The sequence below is a fragment of the Loxodonta africana genome, chromosome 15 (assembly GCF_030014295.1).
Source record: "Loxodonta africana isolate mLoxAfr1 chromosome 15, mLoxAfr1.hap2, whole genome shotgun sequence".
NCBI lineage: Eukaryota > Metazoa > Chordata > Mammalia > Proboscidea > Elephantidae > Loxodonta > Loxodonta africana.
Genome location: NC_087356.1, coordinates 46,008,891 through 46,028,820, shown reverse-complemented (window position 1 = coordinate 46,028,820; position 19,930 = coordinate 46,008,891). Strand labels below are relative to the sequence as shown.

Genomic DNA, 19,930 nt, shown 5'->3' with positions numbered 1-19,930 from the left:
AGTCAGTAAATGTCCCTCAGGCGAGGGCACTTACATTCTGGGTACTTGGCTTAGAGCAGACATTAAAAACTTTAAATCCCTGATTGAGGTTTCCTCAGCCCACAGGCTGTTTGACAAGAGATATTTTCCTCATGTCTCCCCAGGGTGTCAGCGTCTCTGAAGACAGGTTAGCAACTATAAAGAAGGAAGAAGAATGAGGGTATATTGTCAGAATTTGGAAACTTTGTCATTATTAGTCCTCCTACTTCCATAGTGATTCAAATACTGTAAAGAAACATTTAATAATTTTAACTTTAATGTTAACGTAAGAAGAAAAGTCAAGATTCACTTACATATTTTTGAAGGGTCAAGATAATATCTGCACTGGATCCCAGGTTTACATTGGAAAGAAAATTTCAGAAGAGGCACAATTTCATAAGTATACTCATAATCTTCTAATAGGCAAATTTTAAAATCAACACAATTTTTTTCCAAAACCTGTTTTTCTCAAACATTTCCTATTTACCCTGGCTCCTATTTTTTTTTTTTTTCTACTGAGACTTCTTATGAATCTTCTGAGCCTGCATTCAAATTCTCAAAAAAGGAGAATGAATTCTTGAGTTTACAACTTCCTTTTATCTAACCCATGACCCAGAGAAAGAGAAGACAGTAAAGCTGAGCCTGGGAATATATTTTGGCAGGTGATCTTTATCCTGGCCTTAATTTGCCCTTCTTTTTCGGGAGCCCCCTTGAAAACAATCTGAGTGCTTTGTGGTTTCCAAGGGAGGGATACACAGGCAGCAGGATGTGACCAGAGTCTTTAAGTACAGATGGTTTTCCATCCATTTCTTCTCAGTTTTACTCTTTCTCTTAGGTGGACTATACTCCTGGAGCTGTATGTGGTCTGAGGCATCTTCTATGCATATTTGTTAAGGTAGGTGAAATGTGTTCTCTATTAGCAAGGACAGATAAAAGATATATATTAAAACCAACAATGACAACAACAAAAAAAACAATTGTCATTGAGTTGATTTTGACCTGTGGTGCTCCTATCTGGGATTAAATACACCATTGTCCTAACAGGATCAGTGTGGGCTTAATATACGTAAATACACATCATAAACTGCCTGCTGATGTTTCTTTACAGCGATTGAGGCAGTGGTGGTGACACTTTTTTCTTTTTTGTCAAAGTAGTCAAACATTTATTTTGTCAGCAAAGCTTTGGATATTTCTAACAAGACACTAAAGAGCTCCTTGATTTCCCAGCTGAGACAGTTGGGTCCGTGCTTGTCTCAGCTCAGCCTTGGATTGAGTTTTGCTGACTGGTCCCTTTCAGTTTACTAATGCCTAGATTATTGATGTTTATGGGTTCCATTTCATTTTTTATGATTTCCAATTTTCCTAGATTCATACTTCATACTTTCCAGGTTCCAATTATTAATGGATGTTTGTGGCTGTTTATTCTCATTTTGGGTCATGCCCCATCAGCAAATGAAGGTCCTGAAAGCTTGACTCCATCCATGTCATTAAGGTCGACTCTACTTTGAGGAGGCAGCTCTTCCTCTGTTGTGTTTCGAGTACCTTCCAACCTGGGAGGGGGGGCTCATCTTCCAGCGCTATATTAGACAATGTTCTGCTGCTATTCATAAGGTTTTCACTGGCTAGCTCTTTTCAGAAGTAGACTGCTGGCTATCTCTTACAAGTCTGTCTTAGCCTGGAAGCTTCTTAAAACCAAATAATAATTTAGCTTAACCAGTAAAGAATGTCTGTCTTGAGCACTCCGCTATTTTAAGACTTATCTATATAGGAGCAAATTGACAATAGCAACTGAAAATATTAAATAGGAAACTTAGGGGTCAGTGAGTTTATGTTAGTGCGGGATGAACAACTCAGTAAAGGAGGGTGAGAGTGGTTGCTCAACTTGAAGAATGTAGTCAATGCCACTGAACTGTTCATGTAGGAATTATTGAGTTAGTGTATTTCTGCTGTATGTATTCTCAACAACAAAGGCACAGTATAATAAATTATTTAAAAAAAAATAAAGCCAATAGAGTAGTGGTTTTCTGAATGCCCACACTAAAATGAAGCACTATGTATAAACATCACAGAGACTAGCAAAGAACAAGTTAGTGAACAGCAATGCACAGTGCATTTTGTTACAGCTGAGGGTAGTCTAACTAGGATTTTATCCCCCAGGTAGGAGTTTTATTCTCACGGAGAACGTGGGTTAGATGATCACAACGTAATCATGATTTCATGTACCTTCTTTTGTTCAGTGATGAACTTGAATATTTAACTAAGTGTGGAAGGTGAAGCCTGGCTTCCCCTGCCACTTAAAGTGTGAGACGGAAAAAATAAATAAGAAATGAACTCTCGAGCAAAAAGGTGCCAGAACTTGAAGATTTGGAAAATTCTTAGCCTATTTTTTTATTCATATTGCAAAAATAAAAAAATACAGGTGGAAAGTGTGTTCTGAAGAGAATGCCAAGGGTAAAATTAGGCAATCATTTGTTAAAAAGATTAGGCATGAGATTTATGGATCCAATCAACCATTTTAGCAGAAATGCAGCCAGCTTGGATGAAAATGGCAGAGACTGGGCCAATTGAAGAAAAGCTGAGAGACTTCCAGAATTCTACAAGCAGGATATGGACCAATAGCACCACTTGATCATGAATCTTTGTTATTCTACCAAAAAAATAAATAAATAAAGGGGGAGGGGATGAGAGATTGACCCCAAGATTAATTCAGAACTTTAGTGGTATTGTCACCACAAGCTCAGAAAGCAGGGTCACTGCCTCCTCAGTTCCTGATGATGAGGCTCCCATCCTGGTGGGCCAGGAGGAGAGGGCCATGATCTAGTGAGCCCAGAGGACAGAGGCTTGTTCTGAGGTATTGAAATCCAGCAAAATTTGCCCTGCTGGGTTTCAGATGTTTTTATTACCTGTGGCCCCTTTTTCCTTCTAATGTCTCACTTGTGGAATGGGAATGTGCTGGGAGCCAGGCTGCAAGGGCGGCCCCTCTGCACCCACTGCCCCCAGCATAAACATCGAAGAATTCCTGAAAAGTCAGGAATATCTCTGCCATCTGTGTTATGTTTCTGTTTCATTTTCAGCCTGTGTATAGCAGAATGTATAAGCATAAAATTCCATTATAGATTTAGGGACCTTTGGAGGGGGGCGTCCTACTCATAATCCCCTGGTAAAATCCCGGGTAGGGACAGCCCGTGTATTACCTGGGGATCAACATGAAGTTGTCTTAGGGGGAAAACGAATAGCTCGACTATGGAAAACAAAAAGAGGATGGTGGAATCCTGGTACTTACCGAGGCCCTTTTGTGATTAAACCACCACCCACACATGATCCCATAAAAGTGGAAAAACAATATTTTGAATTTCTATTGGCAAGAAATTGGGATTATGACGCTGATTGGAGACCATATAGAGTAGAAGGAAGTTTTATTACTCCAAAACCGGCTTGGGGGTGTAGAGATTGGGCTAATTGTCCTTGGCATAATCGTGGACAATATGATGTAACCCAAAGTGGCTGGACTTCAAGAACTTGGCCACCCTGGACAAGATGGACAAAGCCTATGTGGCAATGGTTTTGCAAAAAGATTAATTGTTATAAAAACTGTGGAAGGTATTGCAAGATTAAGCATAAATGTAAAGCAGTATGAAGTCAATTGTTACTTTGTGTAAAAATAAATCAACAAAATGTTCTCTTCAATTAAACAAAAACTCATTGTATTTGTGTGCGTATGCAGAACTGTACTATGTGTCACTTGGAAAATTATGTCTCTGGAAGATGATGTTATCTATGATGATTATATCTTGTACTGCCCCTTTGTTGATCATGCGATGTTATGCTTATGTAAGCTTATGATATAAAAGACCATGTAAAAAATAAAGAAGAGGCTTTTTTTTTTCTGCAGAATGAAAATATAAGACACACTACGTCTCATTTTTTTTTCGCCAAACTCTACCCTTCCTCTGGTGACCCTGTTCTTTGCTGAGGCTGGCCCCCGGCAACTGGCGCCCGAACAGGGACCTGAAGGTAAGCAATGTCGTCTCGGGGTAGATAGGGCTGTTGCCTAGAGCTAGATAAGAAAGGAGAAAAGCTCCCTTTAGCCACCCCGTCATTAGAGAGGACGGGGATAGGAAAGGAAAGATAGGCATAAAACATATGAGAAGTTGTTAGACCCCTGTATAAGCAGGAGAACACTAGAAAAACACTATGGGACAAACATCCTCTGCAGAAAGGAAACTGTTTATTGATATCATCACGTGTATGCTCAAAAAAAGGGGAACCGCAGTGACTAGAAGCCAAGTAGCTCGGTTTTTACATTTTGTTCAGGAACAATGCCCCTGGTTCCCAGAGGGAGGCTCGGTTAATTTGGACATATGGAAAGCTGTGGGAGAACAGCTACAAAAACATTATACTAGATGTGGTCCTGAGGGGGTGCCTGTTGATGCTTTTGCATTATGGATGCTTATCAGAGATACTCTTGACCCAACTCCCGATTCTATTAAAGCATTCCAAGTACTAGACAATCCTGACTCTAACCCCACTTTAGAGGAGGAAGAAACACCTCTGCTTCAGAAACATCCTTCTGTAGTGCCTACCCCTTCAGCCCCCCCCCTTTGTTGGTCTATCTAATCCAATCACGAATGACACTCTGAGCCCGGAGGAGCAAGTCGATCTAGAGGAGGAGGCTGCTAGATATCATCAAGATGAGGATATTGTTCTTCCTTTACGAAAGTTGCAAATTGAGTCACAGCCTCCAAACTATGAGGTTAAATCATTGACCTTTACTCCTCGAAATAGAGTACCTTTACCTCCCCCACCTCCTTCTCTGGCAGGAAAATCAAAAATCAAAGCAGCCTTAAAACAAGGCTTGTCTGAGGGGGACGTTACCCTCCCTTTGTGCTTTCCAGTACATTATAGCGGGGAATTTGATGAGGATGCAGAATGGACTCCTCTTTCTTATAAATTCCTCAAGGAGGTTAAAAATGCCTGCAAAGAATATGGGCCCCTGTCTCCATACACATTGTCGTTAATAGATATTCTATCAACCAGCTGGATGACTCCTTATGATTGGTATCAGCTGGCAAAAACCTGCTTACCAGGGGGTAGTTTCTTGTTATGGAAAATGGAATATGAAGAACGAGCAAAAAAAGAAGTTGCAGCTAGTACCAGGAGGGATAAAATAACTCTTGAGGCTATCCTAGGGACAGCAGACTGGGATCAAAATCAGACTCAGTTAAATTTATCAAAAAAGGTATCTCAAATAGCGGCCCGCTGTGCTACAGGGGCTTGGCGTTCCTTACCTCCGGGAACTGAAAAAACGTCAGTATTGGCCGATATCAAACAAAAACCACAGGAACCTTATGAGGATTTTGTAGCTCGACTGCAAACGGCGGTTGAACGCATTATTACTAATAGTGAAGCTTGTGAGTTGGTTACAAAACAGCTGGCATATGAAAATGCTAATGCTACTTGTCAAACCTTATTAAGACCTATAAGGAAGACGGGTGATATTAATGCATATATTAGACAATGTGCTGACTTTTCCCCTGCATTTGTGCAAGGTATCACCCTGGCAGCCGCTCTCAAAGGTGAATCCCCCCTGGTATGCTTGCAAGCTATGGCAAATTTTGATAATAAGAGGAAAAGTAATAATAATAATACTGGATGTAATGGAAAAAATGGGAACTGTTACATTTGTAATCAACCAGGACACATTAGTAGACAGTGCCCATCAAAAAATACGGGAAATATAAACTCTGCTGATTCATCGGCTATAGTAAATGTGTCAAATCCAAAAACTCTTTGTCCCCGCTGTCAAAAGGGTTTTCACTGGAAGAAGGATTGTAGGTCTAAATATCATAAAAATGGTCAATTTTTAGGTCCAAATACTAACACTCCTAATGTTACTGCTCTTGAACCAACTGGGTCGGGAAACGCCTTGAGGGGCCTGCCCTCGGCCCCGAAAATAATGGGGGTACAAACTCAGTCTCACAACCCATTCATTCCCTTTGTCCCGTCTCAAGTCTCATCCGAGCCATCCCAGGAAGTGCAGGATTGGACCTCCGTTCCACCACCTCAACAATATTAACTCCTGATGTCTCTGTTACTACAATTCCAACAGGTATTGCTGGACCATTACCAAAAGGCGTGGTCGGATTGATATTAGGACGAAGTTCCCTATCGATCCAAGGTCTCACTGTTATTCCAGGAGTAATTGACTCTGATTTTATGGGAGAAATCAAAGTTATCATGTCACCTCCAACTCGAACACATTTTATTCAAAAGGGACAGAGAATTGCACAATTATTGTTACTTCCCTATCATACCATGGGGACTGTGGCCTCACAAGTCGAGAGAGGAGATAGAGGCTTTGGCTCCAGTGATGTGGTTTTTTGGTTACAGGAAATCACTCAGAATAGACCTATGAAAGTACTTTTAGTAGAAGGAAAACCAATAAATGGCCTTATGGACACAGGGGCTGATGTATCCTGCGTTGCTGGAAAAGATTGGCCTGTCTCTTGGCCATTATCCCAGACTCCTACCACGCTGGTGGGGCTGGGACAGGCACCACAGGCCGAGAAAAGTTCTCAAATCTTACATTGGCAGGACGAATCTGAGCCTCAATGTAATGGTACTTTTCAGCCTTACGTTATTGCTGCTATACCTTTCACCTTGTGGACCGGATGTCCTCTCTCAAATGGGCGCATTTCTCTACAGTCCTAGCCCTCAAGTAACGGCGCAAATGACCCAAATGCACTTTGACCCTACTCGAGGTCTGGGAAAAAATCAACAAGGTATTAAGATACAGGCCTCTCCTCAGAATAGATCTCCCCGGCAAGGGCTAGGATATTCAAATTTATAGTGGGGGCCACGCTGTTAAAGGCTGCTGACCCCATACAGTGGAAGTCTGAACGACCTGTGTGGGTAGAGCAGTGGCCCCTAACTACAGAAAAACTACAGGCAGCCACAGAATTAGTCCAAAAACAATTAGAATTAGGACATATAGAGCCCTCTAACAGCCCATGGAATACTCCTATATTTGTTATAAAAAAGAAGTCTGGTGCATGGAGACTTCTACAAGACTTAAGAGCCATTAACCTTACTATGCAGGATATGGGAGCCCTACAACCTGGTCTTCCATCCCCTGTTGCTATTCCTAAGGGAAACCCAATAATAGTCATTGACTTACAAGATTGCTTTTTTACCATTCCTCTTAGTGAGCCTGATAGACAAAGATTTGCTTTTAGCCTGCCCTCAATTAATCTAATTAGGCCATATCAGAGGTTCCAATGGAAGGTTCTACCACAAGGAATGAAAAATAGCCCTACTCTTTGTCAAAAATATGTGGATCAAGCTATAAGTCAAGTTAGAAATGCGCATGCTGGTGTTTATCTTGTTCATTATATGGATGACTTATTATTGTCTCATAAAGATAGGGTTTACTTACAACAGGTGTTGCAAGATTTGGTTGCTGCATTGGAAGAATATGGGCTAAAAATAGCCCCAGAAAAGATACAAATCGATCCTCCCATTAACTACTTAGGAAGGACCATACATAATCAGTATATTACTCCTCAAAAAATTCATCTAAGAACCACTCATTTAACTACTTTAAATGATTTTCAACAACTGTTGGGAGATATTAATTGGGTTCGATCCTATCTAAAGTTGTCCACTAATGAACTATCACCATTATTTAATATATTAAAAGGAGATCCTAATCCTCGCTCACCTCGAGTTCTAACAGAAGAAGCCCGGTTAGCTTTAAAATTGGTAGAAGAAGCTTTAAATAATAGTTTTTTACAAAGACTTAATTATACATTACCTTGGGACCTGATTATATTAGCTACTCTAAATTCTCCTACTGGTTGCTTATGGCAAGAGGGACCCTTAGAGTGGATACATCTTCCACACACTCATAGGAAAAATGTTCCTTCATATCCCTCCTTGGTGGCTTTGATATTTCAGAAGGGGCGACAAAGAAGTAGAGAACTGTTTGGGCTAGACCCATTCAATATTATAGTTCCTTATAATGCTGAACAGACAAATTATCTTCTTCAAAATAATGAAGAATGGGCTATTGCTTTGACTGATTTTAAAGGTCAAATTACATATCACTTACCACCACATCCTGTCCTCACGTTTGTCAAAGGCCACGAATTCTGTTTCCCTGAAAGGTGTAAACCACAACCACTTTCCCAAGCAGCTCTTGTATTTACTGATGGCTCAGCCAATGGCAGAGCTGTTTACATTGTTAATGGAACAGAATTTACAGTTCAAACTGAAGAAAAATCCGCCCAGAAAACAGAATTAATAGCAGTAATTAAGACTTTTTCATATTTAAAAAATACTCCATTCAATCTATATACTGATTCTCAGTATATCTATAGACTATTTCCTCATATTGAAACTGCTCCTATTCCAATTCAGTAGACTGTATCACAATTCCTAATAAAACTTCAAACACTTATTCATATTAGAACACAACCTTTCTTTGTAGGACATGTTAGGGCTCATTCAGGTCTACCTGGACCTATTCATGAAGGTAATAATAGAGCTGATCAGTTAACAAAACTTATTTCTATAACCACAATTGAACAAGCTGCTGAATCACATAAACTGCACCATCAAAATGCTTCAGCACTTAGAAAACAATTTCAAATTTCAAGAGAAGAAGCACGAAATATTGTCAGACAATGTTCCTCATGCCCTACTACATTGCCATCTTTGCCCATGGGAGTAAACCCTAGGGGATTAAAACCCAATTGTCTTTGGCAAATGGACGTAACCCATATATCATCCTTTGGGCGACTTTCTTATGTCCATGTAACTATTGATACTTATTCCCATGTCATAATGGCTTCTGCTCAAACTGGAGAAGCATTTAAGGATATAATTCAACATATGCTTTATTGCTTTGCCATACTGGGAAAACCCGTAGAAATTAAAACTGATAATGCCCCTGCTTACTCTTCTAAAGCATTTCAAGAATTTTGTAAAACATTTAAAATTAATCATACCACAGGGATTCCCTACAATCCTCAAGGTCAAGCAATAGTGGAAAGAGCTCATCAGACCTTGAAAACACAAATTACTAAATTACAAAATGGAGAATTTAAACATAGTACTCCTTATCATATCTTAAATCATGCATTATTTGTTATTAATTTTTTAAATATAAATGAACAAGGTTTATCCCCAATGGAACGCCATTGGTATACGAAACAAGATACTGTTGTACCTTCAGTATATTGGAAAGATCTGTTAACAGGAAAATGGAAAGGACCTGATCCATTAATCTCTTGTGGACGAGGCTATGCTTGTGTTTTCCCACAGGACAAAACTTCCCCTTTGTGGATACCCGACAGACTCATCAGACATGCAAGACCCAAAAACCACCAAAAATCCTCCAACACTTCCTCCCTCACTGCTCACAAACCTAACACCTCCCACGACTCTTCTGAGAAATCTGTCTCTTGAAAATGCTCCATCTACACCCCCATCTTCGCCTGTCTCTAGTTCTTCCTCCTCTTCATCTTCTACTCCACCCCCTCTCACTGACTTTATACAACCCTCTACAAATCTCAACAACTCTTCATCTCGAGACAAAGTGCGGTGGAGAAGCCGGAGATATACTCCTTATTCAAGAACCCATCGAACCATTGCGGCTGAGCCCCCAACTTGGGGCCAACTCAAAAAACTTACTCATCTGGCTCACACCTTAACCGTGGATCAACATATTCCCGTAAATGCGGGTACTCTTTTTGTGGCTATGCTCGCTATCATTTCCTGCCAGGTATGTATTGTTACGGCTGATATACATTGGGCTTATGTCCCAAAACCTCCTATATTTCACCCCGTCACCTGGGAAGATCCTTCCCCCTCTGTATTTACTAATAATTCTGCATTACTGGGGGACGAAACCATATTTTGGAACCCTCAGGGCTTTAATTCTAATTATTCCTATTCTGGTATGTCAGATAATCCTCCTATTTGTATTCAATTAAGAAATTTGCAAAAAACTATCCCTGGCTGTATTCCTTTTGGCTTCAAATCAATGATTACTGACTCACCTAATGGAAATCAAAACAAACAGCCTTACAGATTATTATGGGCTCTACGCCTCATCCTTCCAGAAAAAACTGACTTTCTTAAGGGTATCCCAAAAGTACACACTCCTCTTTTTCCTACCTGTGATAAGTCGCCTCCTGAGAATTCTAAGAGCAATCAAGATTGGGCTATGATTGACCCTTCAAAAGGATTTCCTATTTGGAGAAATTGTATGTATAATTCACAAGTTGTATATGCTCTGCCTGAAATGTCTGCAAGTCTTATTGATTGTAGCATTTTAGATCCTGAATATGATTATCGTCAATATTTAAAATTAGCTGGATATCGTTTTAATTGGCAAGATGCCTTAGTCCCTCTCCCACAAAAAGTTAATCGTTGGCATATGAATGGATGGGTTCCCCCTATTCTTTCTACCTTCACGGGTAACATACATCCATCCTTGTGGAGACTGGCAACTGCTGCCGGCAATGTCACTTTGTCCCGTCCTTTTAATATTGAGAGTTTTGATATTCAAGCTTGTGTACCTGCTCCATATGTGTTATTAATTAGCCACAGCAATCACTCTAGTATTGTTATAGAAAACAAGAAAACACATTATGTTAGTTCTTGTGAAGATTGTATACTGACCAGTTATATAAACCCTGCAATTCCTGTCGAAAGTATGATGATTTTACAACAGCCAAAATATATTATGATTCCTGTACATTTACAAGAAGATTGGCATGATGATTCAGGCCTAGAAGCCTTAAAACAAGCCTCTGCTATTTTATCTCGAGCCAAACGGTTTGTAGCAGCTTTAATACTGGGGATTTCCGCTCTCATAGCTTTAGCAACTTCTCTTTCACTTTCTGCTATGGCGTTAACACAACAGATTCATACTGCAAACTATGTAGATTATTTAAGTAAAAATATTACTTTAGCCTTAGCCACACAAGAAGCCATTGATAGAAAATTACAACAAGAAGTTAATGCCCTTGAAGAAGCAATTTTACATATAGGACAAGAAATCACTAATCTCAAAGTGCGACTTGCTTTGAGATGCCATGTAAGTTTCAAATGGATTTGTGTTACTCCAATGCCTGTAAATACTACCATACATAATTGGGAAAAAATAAAAAATCATATCCAGGGCATATGGAGTCATTCTGATTTGAGTTTTAATATTGACAAATTACATATGGAAATACAAGATATTACACATGCAGAAAAAGATTTTTCCTCTTCTCAAACAGCCAAACAATTTATTGATTCCTTAAATTCCTTTATTCAAAAACATAGTCTTAAAAACATTCTGTTAAACGCGGGTATTTCTTTATGTTTATTCTTGATTTTGTTGTTCTTTCTTCCAGTCATCTTCCGAATCTTAAATCAAGCTATCCAAAAGGTGGCTTCAGATCTTCATCTGGCGAAATTAAAAAATAAGAAAGGGGGAGATGCTGGGAGCCAGGCTGCAAGGGAGGCCCCTCTGCACCCACTGCCCCCAGCATAAACATCGAAGAATTCCTGAAAAGTCAGGAATATCTCTGTCATCTGTGTTATGTTTCTGTTTCATTTTCAGCCTGTGTATAGCAGAATGTATAAGCATAAAATTCCATTATAGATTTAGGGACCTTTGGAGGGGGGCGTCCTACTCATAATCCCCTGGTAAAATCCCGGGTAGGGACAGCCCGTGTATTACCTGGGGATCAACATGAAGTTGTCTTAGGGGGAAAACGAATAGCTCGACTATGGAAAACAAAAAGAGGATGGTGGAATTCTGGTACTTACTGAGGCCCTTTTGTGATTAAACCACCACCCACACATGATCCCATAAAAGTGGAAAAACAATATTTTGAATTTCTATTGGCAAGAAATTGGGATTATGACGCTGATTGGAGACCATATAGAGTAGAAGGAAGTTTTATTACTCCAAAACCGGCTTGGGGGTGTAGAGATTGGGCTAATTGTCCTTGGCATAATCGTGGACAATATGATGTAACCCAAAGTGGCTGGACTTCAAGAACTTGGCCACCCTGGACAAGATGGACAAAGCCTATGTGGCAATGGTTTTGCAAAAAGATTAATTGTTATAAAAACTGTGGAAGGTATTGCAAGATTAAGCATAAGTGTAAAGCAGTATGAAGTCAATTGTTACTTTGTGTAAAAATAAATCAACAAAATGTTCTCTTCAATTAAACAAAAACTCATTGTATTTGTGTGCGTATGCAGAACTGTACTACGTGTCACTTGGAAAATTATGTCTCTGGAAGATGATGTTATCTATGATGATTATATCTTGTACTGCCCCTTTGTTGATCATGCGATGTTATGCTTATGTAAGCTTATGATATAAAAGACCATGTAAAAAATAAAGAAGAGGCTTTTTTTTTTTCTGCAGAATGAAAATATAAGACACACTACGTCTCATTTTTTTTTTCGCCAAACTCTACCCTTCCTCTGGTGACCCTGTTCTTTGCTGAGGCTGGCCCCCGGCAGGAATGTCCTTTGCCTGTCCCACCACTGTATTTTGGAAGCAGATAACTTATTTTCTGGATTTTACAGGTCTGCATATGGAGAGAATTTTTGTCCCAGGATAGGCCACACTGAGTTCCATGCATACTTGCTTTAGTTGATTTAGAAGATGAGATTTTGGATTTAGGGTAATTCTGGAATGATTTAAGATTTTGGGGATGTTAGGATGGGGTTAATATATTTTGAACATAGGAAAGACATTAATTATGGGTGGCCAGGGGATGGAATGTTATGAATTTAATTGTTTTTCCTAAAAAGATATGTTGATGTACTAACACCCAGTAGTACCTGTGAATGTGACCTTGTTTGGAAATAGGGTCTTTGAAGATGTTATCAATAAAGCTAACATGAGGTCATATTACAGTAGGGTGGATTCAAGTTCAATATGAACCCTTAAAAATAACAGAAGAGACACAAACATAAATACAAAGGGAAGATGGACACATAATGATGGGAACGGAGACTGGAATGATACATCTACAAGGAATGCCAAGGATTTTCAGGAGTCACCAGAAGCTAGTAAGAGGCAAACAAGGATCTTCAGAGGGAGCATGACCCGACAGACACCCTGATTACATAGTTCTAGCCACCAGAACTATAGACTGTACATTTCTTTTGTCTTAAGCCATCCAGTTTGTGTTACTTCCTTACATTAACACACTGGGATAAGAATAGAAGACTGAGTTTTGGGTTGTGGTCAGGGGGTCAAATTGGTCATGATTTTTTGGAATACTTCCAAGAATCAGTCACCTAGAGGCCACTGCCCAATGAAGAGAGCAAATTATTTTTCTTTGAATCACCGGCCTTTTAGCTACCATCTCTGCTGCTTTCTCCTCCACTCAGAGTTGTAGGAGAGGGAAAAGATCAGATATTCTTGGAGCTCTGATCTGTAAAGTACTAAGTACTAAGGCTTCAGATGAGAATTTACCATTTCTGTGCTCCTGGCTCCACCCTACAGGAGCCCTGGTGGCACAGTAGTTAAAGTGCTCCACTGCTAACTGAAAAGTCAGCCTTTCAAACCCACCAGCTGCTCCAAGGGATAAAGATGTGACAGTCTGCTTCCATGAAGATTACAGTCCTGGAAACCCTATGGGACAGTCCTACTCTGTGCTATAGGGCCACTATGAGTTGAAATCGACTCCGGGGTAAGAGGATTGGGAGTTTGGTGCTCCTGGCATACCTGTTCTTCTGAAATGTTTTATTTTCTCTTCAATCTGCAGATTCATCCTGCAATTCTCTTGCCCAATAATGTTACTTCAACACTATTCCATCTTTTTAGCAGCATGTGAAATCATAGGTGAGTCTTAGCTGTTCTTACTAGTCATTCTTTATCTTGGCGGGAAGAGGAAGATCTTGCCCCTTAATCATTGGGCATATAAACAGATATCCAGAAAGTGTTGTTACCCTACCAAGCAATCCAGGGCATTAACTTTTGTATCCATCATGATAGCCAAAATGTCTGTGGGTGGAAACCCCAGGTTCTGCTCAGCATGACTTGTTACAGCCAATAAACAAGAGGTCGAAGTGGGAGATCAGAAACATATCTTTGTTTAGTTGTACCAGGAAGGACCAATTGGGGTTATTGCCTCCAAGACTGCTCCCAGGCAGCTTGGGGAGGCGGGCTTTTACAGAGCGCAGACAAGGAAATGACAAATTCACCATGAATATTCAGGACTGACCTTCATGCAGGCTCTCAGAGCTTGGGGATGACTAGGGATTTTCCTTAGACAAGGGTTCGATTTTCTGGGATGAAGAAAAGGCCGATTTTCCTTCATTAGTATGTTAAGTCTCCACCTAGAGGGTGGTTGAGGCCATATGCCCCATTCTGTGGTTAACTTGCCAAGAGAATTTCAGAGGAATGTGTGGCCTTTTCTGCTCAGTGTAGGAGGCTAAGCCAGAATAGGTGTTTCTTAGAAGTGTTGGACTCTGACGATGCCTGCCTCAATTTTGACTCTAATAATGTGTGTGTGTTTGTGTGTGTGGGTGGGTAGATGGGCATGTGTTTGTGTATTACTGATACTGGAGAAAGAATGAGCTATTCAATAACTTTGGGACAATGGAACTTTGGGGAAAAATAAAATCAGATCTCTCACAACATACATAAAAATCATTTTCCAAAAGAGGTAAAGTCTTAACTTCTTAAACATAAAAGCCAAGCATTTTTACCCTATAAAAATATATATGTTGTTCTTGTTAGGTGCCATTGAGTCAGTTCCGACTCATAGTGACCCTATAGGACAGAGTAGAACTGCCCCATAAAGTTTCCAATGAGCAGCTTGTGGATTTGAACTGCCGACCTTTTGGTTAGGAGCCAAGCTCTTAACCACTATGCCACCAGGGCTCCATAAAAATGTATATAATAGAATATACTTGTAGAGATTGTCTAGGGAGATGCGATCTAAGAAAGCAGCATCTTGCTGTCATTCTCTTGTCTTCTATGTTGGACCAGGTCCTTAGACCAGCAATTTACAAATCCCACGATTACAAAATACACGGGGCAGTCTTAAAATACAGAGCCTCCACACCTGTTTAATCAGAATCACCAGGAGGTAACCATAGGGGAATAACAGTGTGCTGGGTTGATCAGAACCTTGCTTTTGGAAAGAGAAATGCAAGAGGATAAAATAAGTATATTGGTTCTAGCTTTCAATGAAATCTAGAGAGACTGAAAAACAATACTTAAAATGAAAACCAGTTTCTGAACAAAATAGAACTACCTCCAAAACCCTTGGAAGGGGAAGTGGGGAGCCTAGAGCAGCTAATGAACCTCAGAGGAGGAGTGTGTTGAAGACCTGAGCAACGTGGGAGGGAGGCTGTTGTCATGCTGACAGGAGCAATTTGCAGCCATATCAACTTCATTACCCTGATTGGAGTGAGGAAGCTGTGCCACACCCACTGCCTCTTAACCCACATGGGACCCCAGAAGTCAGAATGGGTGTCTTACAGACTGAAAGGCTTCAGCACCAGCTTTAATCTGTCAGGTTTCCAGTTGGCCAGTTCACAGTTTCTTGTGATTCTTTTGTAGATGCTGTGGAGGTTGCACAATGTCAAAAATAATATTTGAAATCACACAGAAAAGATGAGCACAAAGAAAGTATTACATAGACACATCTGTGTCTTACACTTACCCATCATTGTAAGTGATATGCTTTACATCTGTGGTACAGTGAGTCTCTCTTATGTGACCTTTTCTGGCCCTGGTTTTGCAATTCTTCCAAAGTAATTGATTGTTTGGGCTGCAATCTCCCTAAGGATTGCTTGGTTTGCTATCCAAATAAGCAGCTTGCAAGGATTATTGAGTTTACAATCCACCTAAGGGATTGACTGGGGGGTCCCACCCTGTATCTGACCTTTACACAGACTGGCCACCCCGCCACCTCAGTGGCTAACCTTTACTAAATTAGTTAGGGAGCCTGCCTTATAATTGACAAGGAGTATGTGGGTCGGCCTATAAAAAACTCCGGAACCTGAGGGCAGAGCTGTCATCATAGAGAGGAGAGGTACAGAAATCTGCCCTGAAAGAGACCTGTTCCAGCAGGGAGCTTATCTGAAGCTGCCCTGGTTGGTTAAAGAAGAGATGTGCTCTCTTCTCCTGGGGCCTCCCCAGACCTCGCCCATATAGCTTTCCTTGCAGTGTGTATGCTGAGGTTCCTGACGTTGAGCCTGAGTTACATCTTGTATTGTATCTGTTACTTCTGCTTTGTCACCCTAATAAACCATGTAACTGTGATTATAGTCTGTGATTTCTGTGTGACCGTTGCAGTAAATTATTGAACCAGCAGATAAACAGAGAGTGAACCACCTCATAGGAACCAGCCTTATGCTGATTCTGGTTCACTATTTTGTTATTACAGCATCATGAAAGTTTATGCCCAGGACATAAACCAGACTAAGGTTCAAATCCTGACTCTTCTTCTTGGTAGATGTTTGACCTTGGGCAGGTTACTTAATACCTAAGCCTCAGAGGAAGATTTGACAACGTAGCTCACAGATATGATGTGTAGAATATAGCAGACGATATTCTCTTAGTATGGGACTTACTAGCAAAGTTGTTTCCTTGAGTTGATTTCAACTTTTGCTGACACCATGTGTTAGACAGTAGAATTGCCCCCATGGAGCTTTCCTGGCTATAATCTTTAGGGGTGCAGATTGCCAGGCCCTTCTTCCATGGCATTACTGGGTGAGTTCGGACTGCCAACCTTTAGGTTAGCAGTTGAGCATAAACCATTTGCACCACTTAGGGATCTCTATACTCTATAAGAAGTAACTATCCATCATAATTCCATGTATTAGCATTTTCATGTATTAGTATGGTTTAATAAATGGAAATTAAACCAAAGTACATTTAATTTAATATTAATTCTCCAGCGTGAGCACCAGGGAAACAATTGCTGGCACTCAAACTGTAAACACTGTCAGTAAATCCTTAGGAAGTAAAAACATACACATGTACATTGCAAAGAAGCATAACAATACGGAGTTAACAGAATTCTTCAGGTAATTTGAAATCTCTGGTTTGGAAACCTGCAACCACAATGAAAACAAAATGTCTAAGCTTAGAAATAGAAATTAAATTTAAAGATTGTTACATTCAGCAGAAAAGAACAATATTTTCATATATCTTCATAGCAATTAGCAGCAAGGAAGATTATTTTTAAAATCTTTTTTAATTTAAGAGACAGTGATAGGAAATATAAACAGACGTTTCAAAGTATATACAAACCACGAAGCTTATTTCAGTTTCTTGAACCATCTTCACAAGTTACTGAAAATCTCAAAGGAAGAATTAAAATGCCATTATTTACATCTAAAATTAAATTCAAACCTTGCACAAAACCTATTTTTATGAAAAGTGAAATCTGTTTAGAAAAACTGTCCTAAGAATCATCAGGTCTAGATGTACTAAAATTTATATTTCAAAATAATTTATCAGAAAGCTGTCTCCGTGTGATCACAGCCTATAAAATACTTTCAACAGCTCCAGGAACAGTGGAATTGGCAGGAAGATCCTTCTCACACTTAAAAATGACCAAAAATTATTTACAATCTTGCATTTGCCAAGAAGGAATGATGTCACTTTCAATTAAGTCAAGTGGAAATGAAGTTGTTAAAGTAAGTGAAATTTTTGATGACATAATAAATGAATTTTTAAAACAGAAAACCTTGAAAATCTTATAATCAAAGTTCTACATTAATATTTATATATTCATATATAAACATTTATTGTATTATATAAAATTATATGACCAAATATTATGTTTTGTGATTGTTGGAAGTTTATGCTGTCACTCATGTTACAATTACATTTTAAAATTGATAAAACATTTTTAAAGGAAGAAGTTTTACGCTTTAACACTTTTAATGACACTTTCTACCACTTTTTGAACAAGGATCCCGGTATTGTTTTCATTTTGCACCAGGGTCAACAAATTATGTAGCTGAACCTGTTTTCTAGTGATATGTATTAGGCACTTGCAAGTTTGAACTATGGGAGGTTCTTGCAAATGCTCTGTTTTTTCAGCAAGAGATGCCCCACCTCAGTAATTCTCATTCCTCTCTAGGGAGATGGAACTGGGTGAGCAGAATGTTATTACTAAGGAAAAGAAATAGGGTTATCTTAATTCCTTTTCGAGTATCCACATAACCTCATTTCTCCCTCTTCATATCTTCTATCACGAAGTTTAGCTTTAAGTATCAGTCCTGCACATTCAAGTCTTACAAGTACTTTTTAAAAATGCAGATAATAGATTTGTAGTATATAAGGCAAATCACTTTAGGCTGTAACCAAACCAACTGGAACACAAAATTCACTTTGGTCAAAATAAAGCATAATAAAACAAATATTTTAAAACACAAAAACAACTTCAAAAGTGGTAAGAAATTATGGTTGAATAGAACTAAAATGGGTATCATTAAAAAAAAAATTTTTTTTTTTAATGATCATTACCAAAGAAAAATACAGCTGAGTAAGCAGGAATCAAGTTTGCAGTTGGGAACAGGGTAGAAGAGCCACCACTTTGATACCTGGATTCAAACATGGGTAAGAAAAAAAAATAATAATAAATAAAATTTTTTTTTTTTTTCTTTTTAAAGTAATAGAAGACAGTACCGGATGTGGGGCAGAAAACTAGCATGGTCGGTGATGTCAGGAAAATTACCATGGAATCTACCCCTGGCAGGCTACTGAGGATCAGAATAGCAGGATGTAACACTGAATCCTACAGAACAATGAGGAGAAAGGTATACATGAAGAAAAGCAAAGTTAGGAACAGATAAAAGTGCCCAGGATGTTAACGTTTAATTATAACTCTGTTGAATTCACACAGCTGTGAAGATAACACCATGAACAGCTCAAGCACGAAGTGTCACGTACTCTGCCACTGAAACACTGTCTCCATATAGCAAACTTAACATATTCCGTAACATTTGCATGTAACCCTCCCAACATCTCTGAGGCCATATAAGGTATGCTGTTCAGCGGAAAAAAAAAAAAAAATTTTTTTTTTTTTTCCACTGATTAAAAACCGACCACCAACTGAAGGTCAGGGCCAACGCTATGGGGTCACAGGTTCAGCTCTTCTGCTTCCTGCTCCTCTGGATCTCTGGTAAGAGAAATACTTGCTCTTCTTCATGGCATTTAAGTCCTCTGAATCTCAATAAAACATTAGTTTTTCGTAAGGAGTTGACACTTTTCATTCCTTCCAAAAGTAATGGTGTTTATTTATCTTCCATATTTTCCTTCATAAACAGATACCAGAGCAGAAATATTACTCACACAGTCTCCAGCATTCCTGTCAGTGACTCTAGGAGACAATGTCGCCATCACCTGCAAAGCTAGCCAAGATATTGATGAGGATTTGCAGTGGTATCAGCAGAAACCAGGAGAAGCTCCTAAGCTCATTATTAAAGGTGTTTCCACTCTCATCTCTGGGGTTCCCCCCCGGTTCAGTGGCAGTGGGTATGGAATAGATTTTACCCTGAGAATTAATAACATAAAATCTGAGGATGTCACATATTACTTCTGTCAGCAAGATGATAACTTCGCCTCTCACAGTGATACACCCTGTTAAAGAAAACTCCAAATGCCCTCAATGGGATTGCCTCAGCTGCTACTGAAAACGCTCAGCATGTGAAGCTAGGTGACCCTTTGGTATTTGTAAGCTTTCACGTGCACACACATATTAACTTCCTTTTCCTGTTTGTGTGCTTCTGCTTCCCCCAAAGCTGTGCATGACACACTTCATATAACAGCCTTCAATAACATTGCCCAGTTGTGCAATAATCTCACTTTGAAGCAGAGGCAAATTCACTAGGCCAAGTCTCTGTCTTTTGCCACATCCAT

At 39.5% G+C, this 19,930-nt stretch overlaps 1 long non-coding RNA gene and 1 gene segment (V, D, J or C); both read left to right on the top strand.

Moving 5' to 3' along the window:
- Positions 1–792: 792 nt before the first annotated feature.
- On the top strand, positions 793–12,480 carry LOC111752655 (uncharacterized). Its single transcript, XR_010317976.1, has 4 exons — positions 793–913; positions 3,911–4,032; positions 9,343–9,802; positions 11,427–12,480. It is a non-coding gene; the product is annotated as an uncharacterized LOC111752655 (long non-coding RNA).
- A 6,664-nt stretch (positions 12,481–19,144) lies between these two features.
- On the top strand, positions 19,145–19,658 carry LOC104846588 (immunoglobulin kappa variable 5-2-like). The segment is given in 2 exon segments: positions 19,145–19,193; positions 19,339–19,658. Coding segments are annotated over 2 exon segments (369 nt in total).
- The last annotated feature ends 272 nt before the right edge of the window (positions 19,659–19,930 follow it).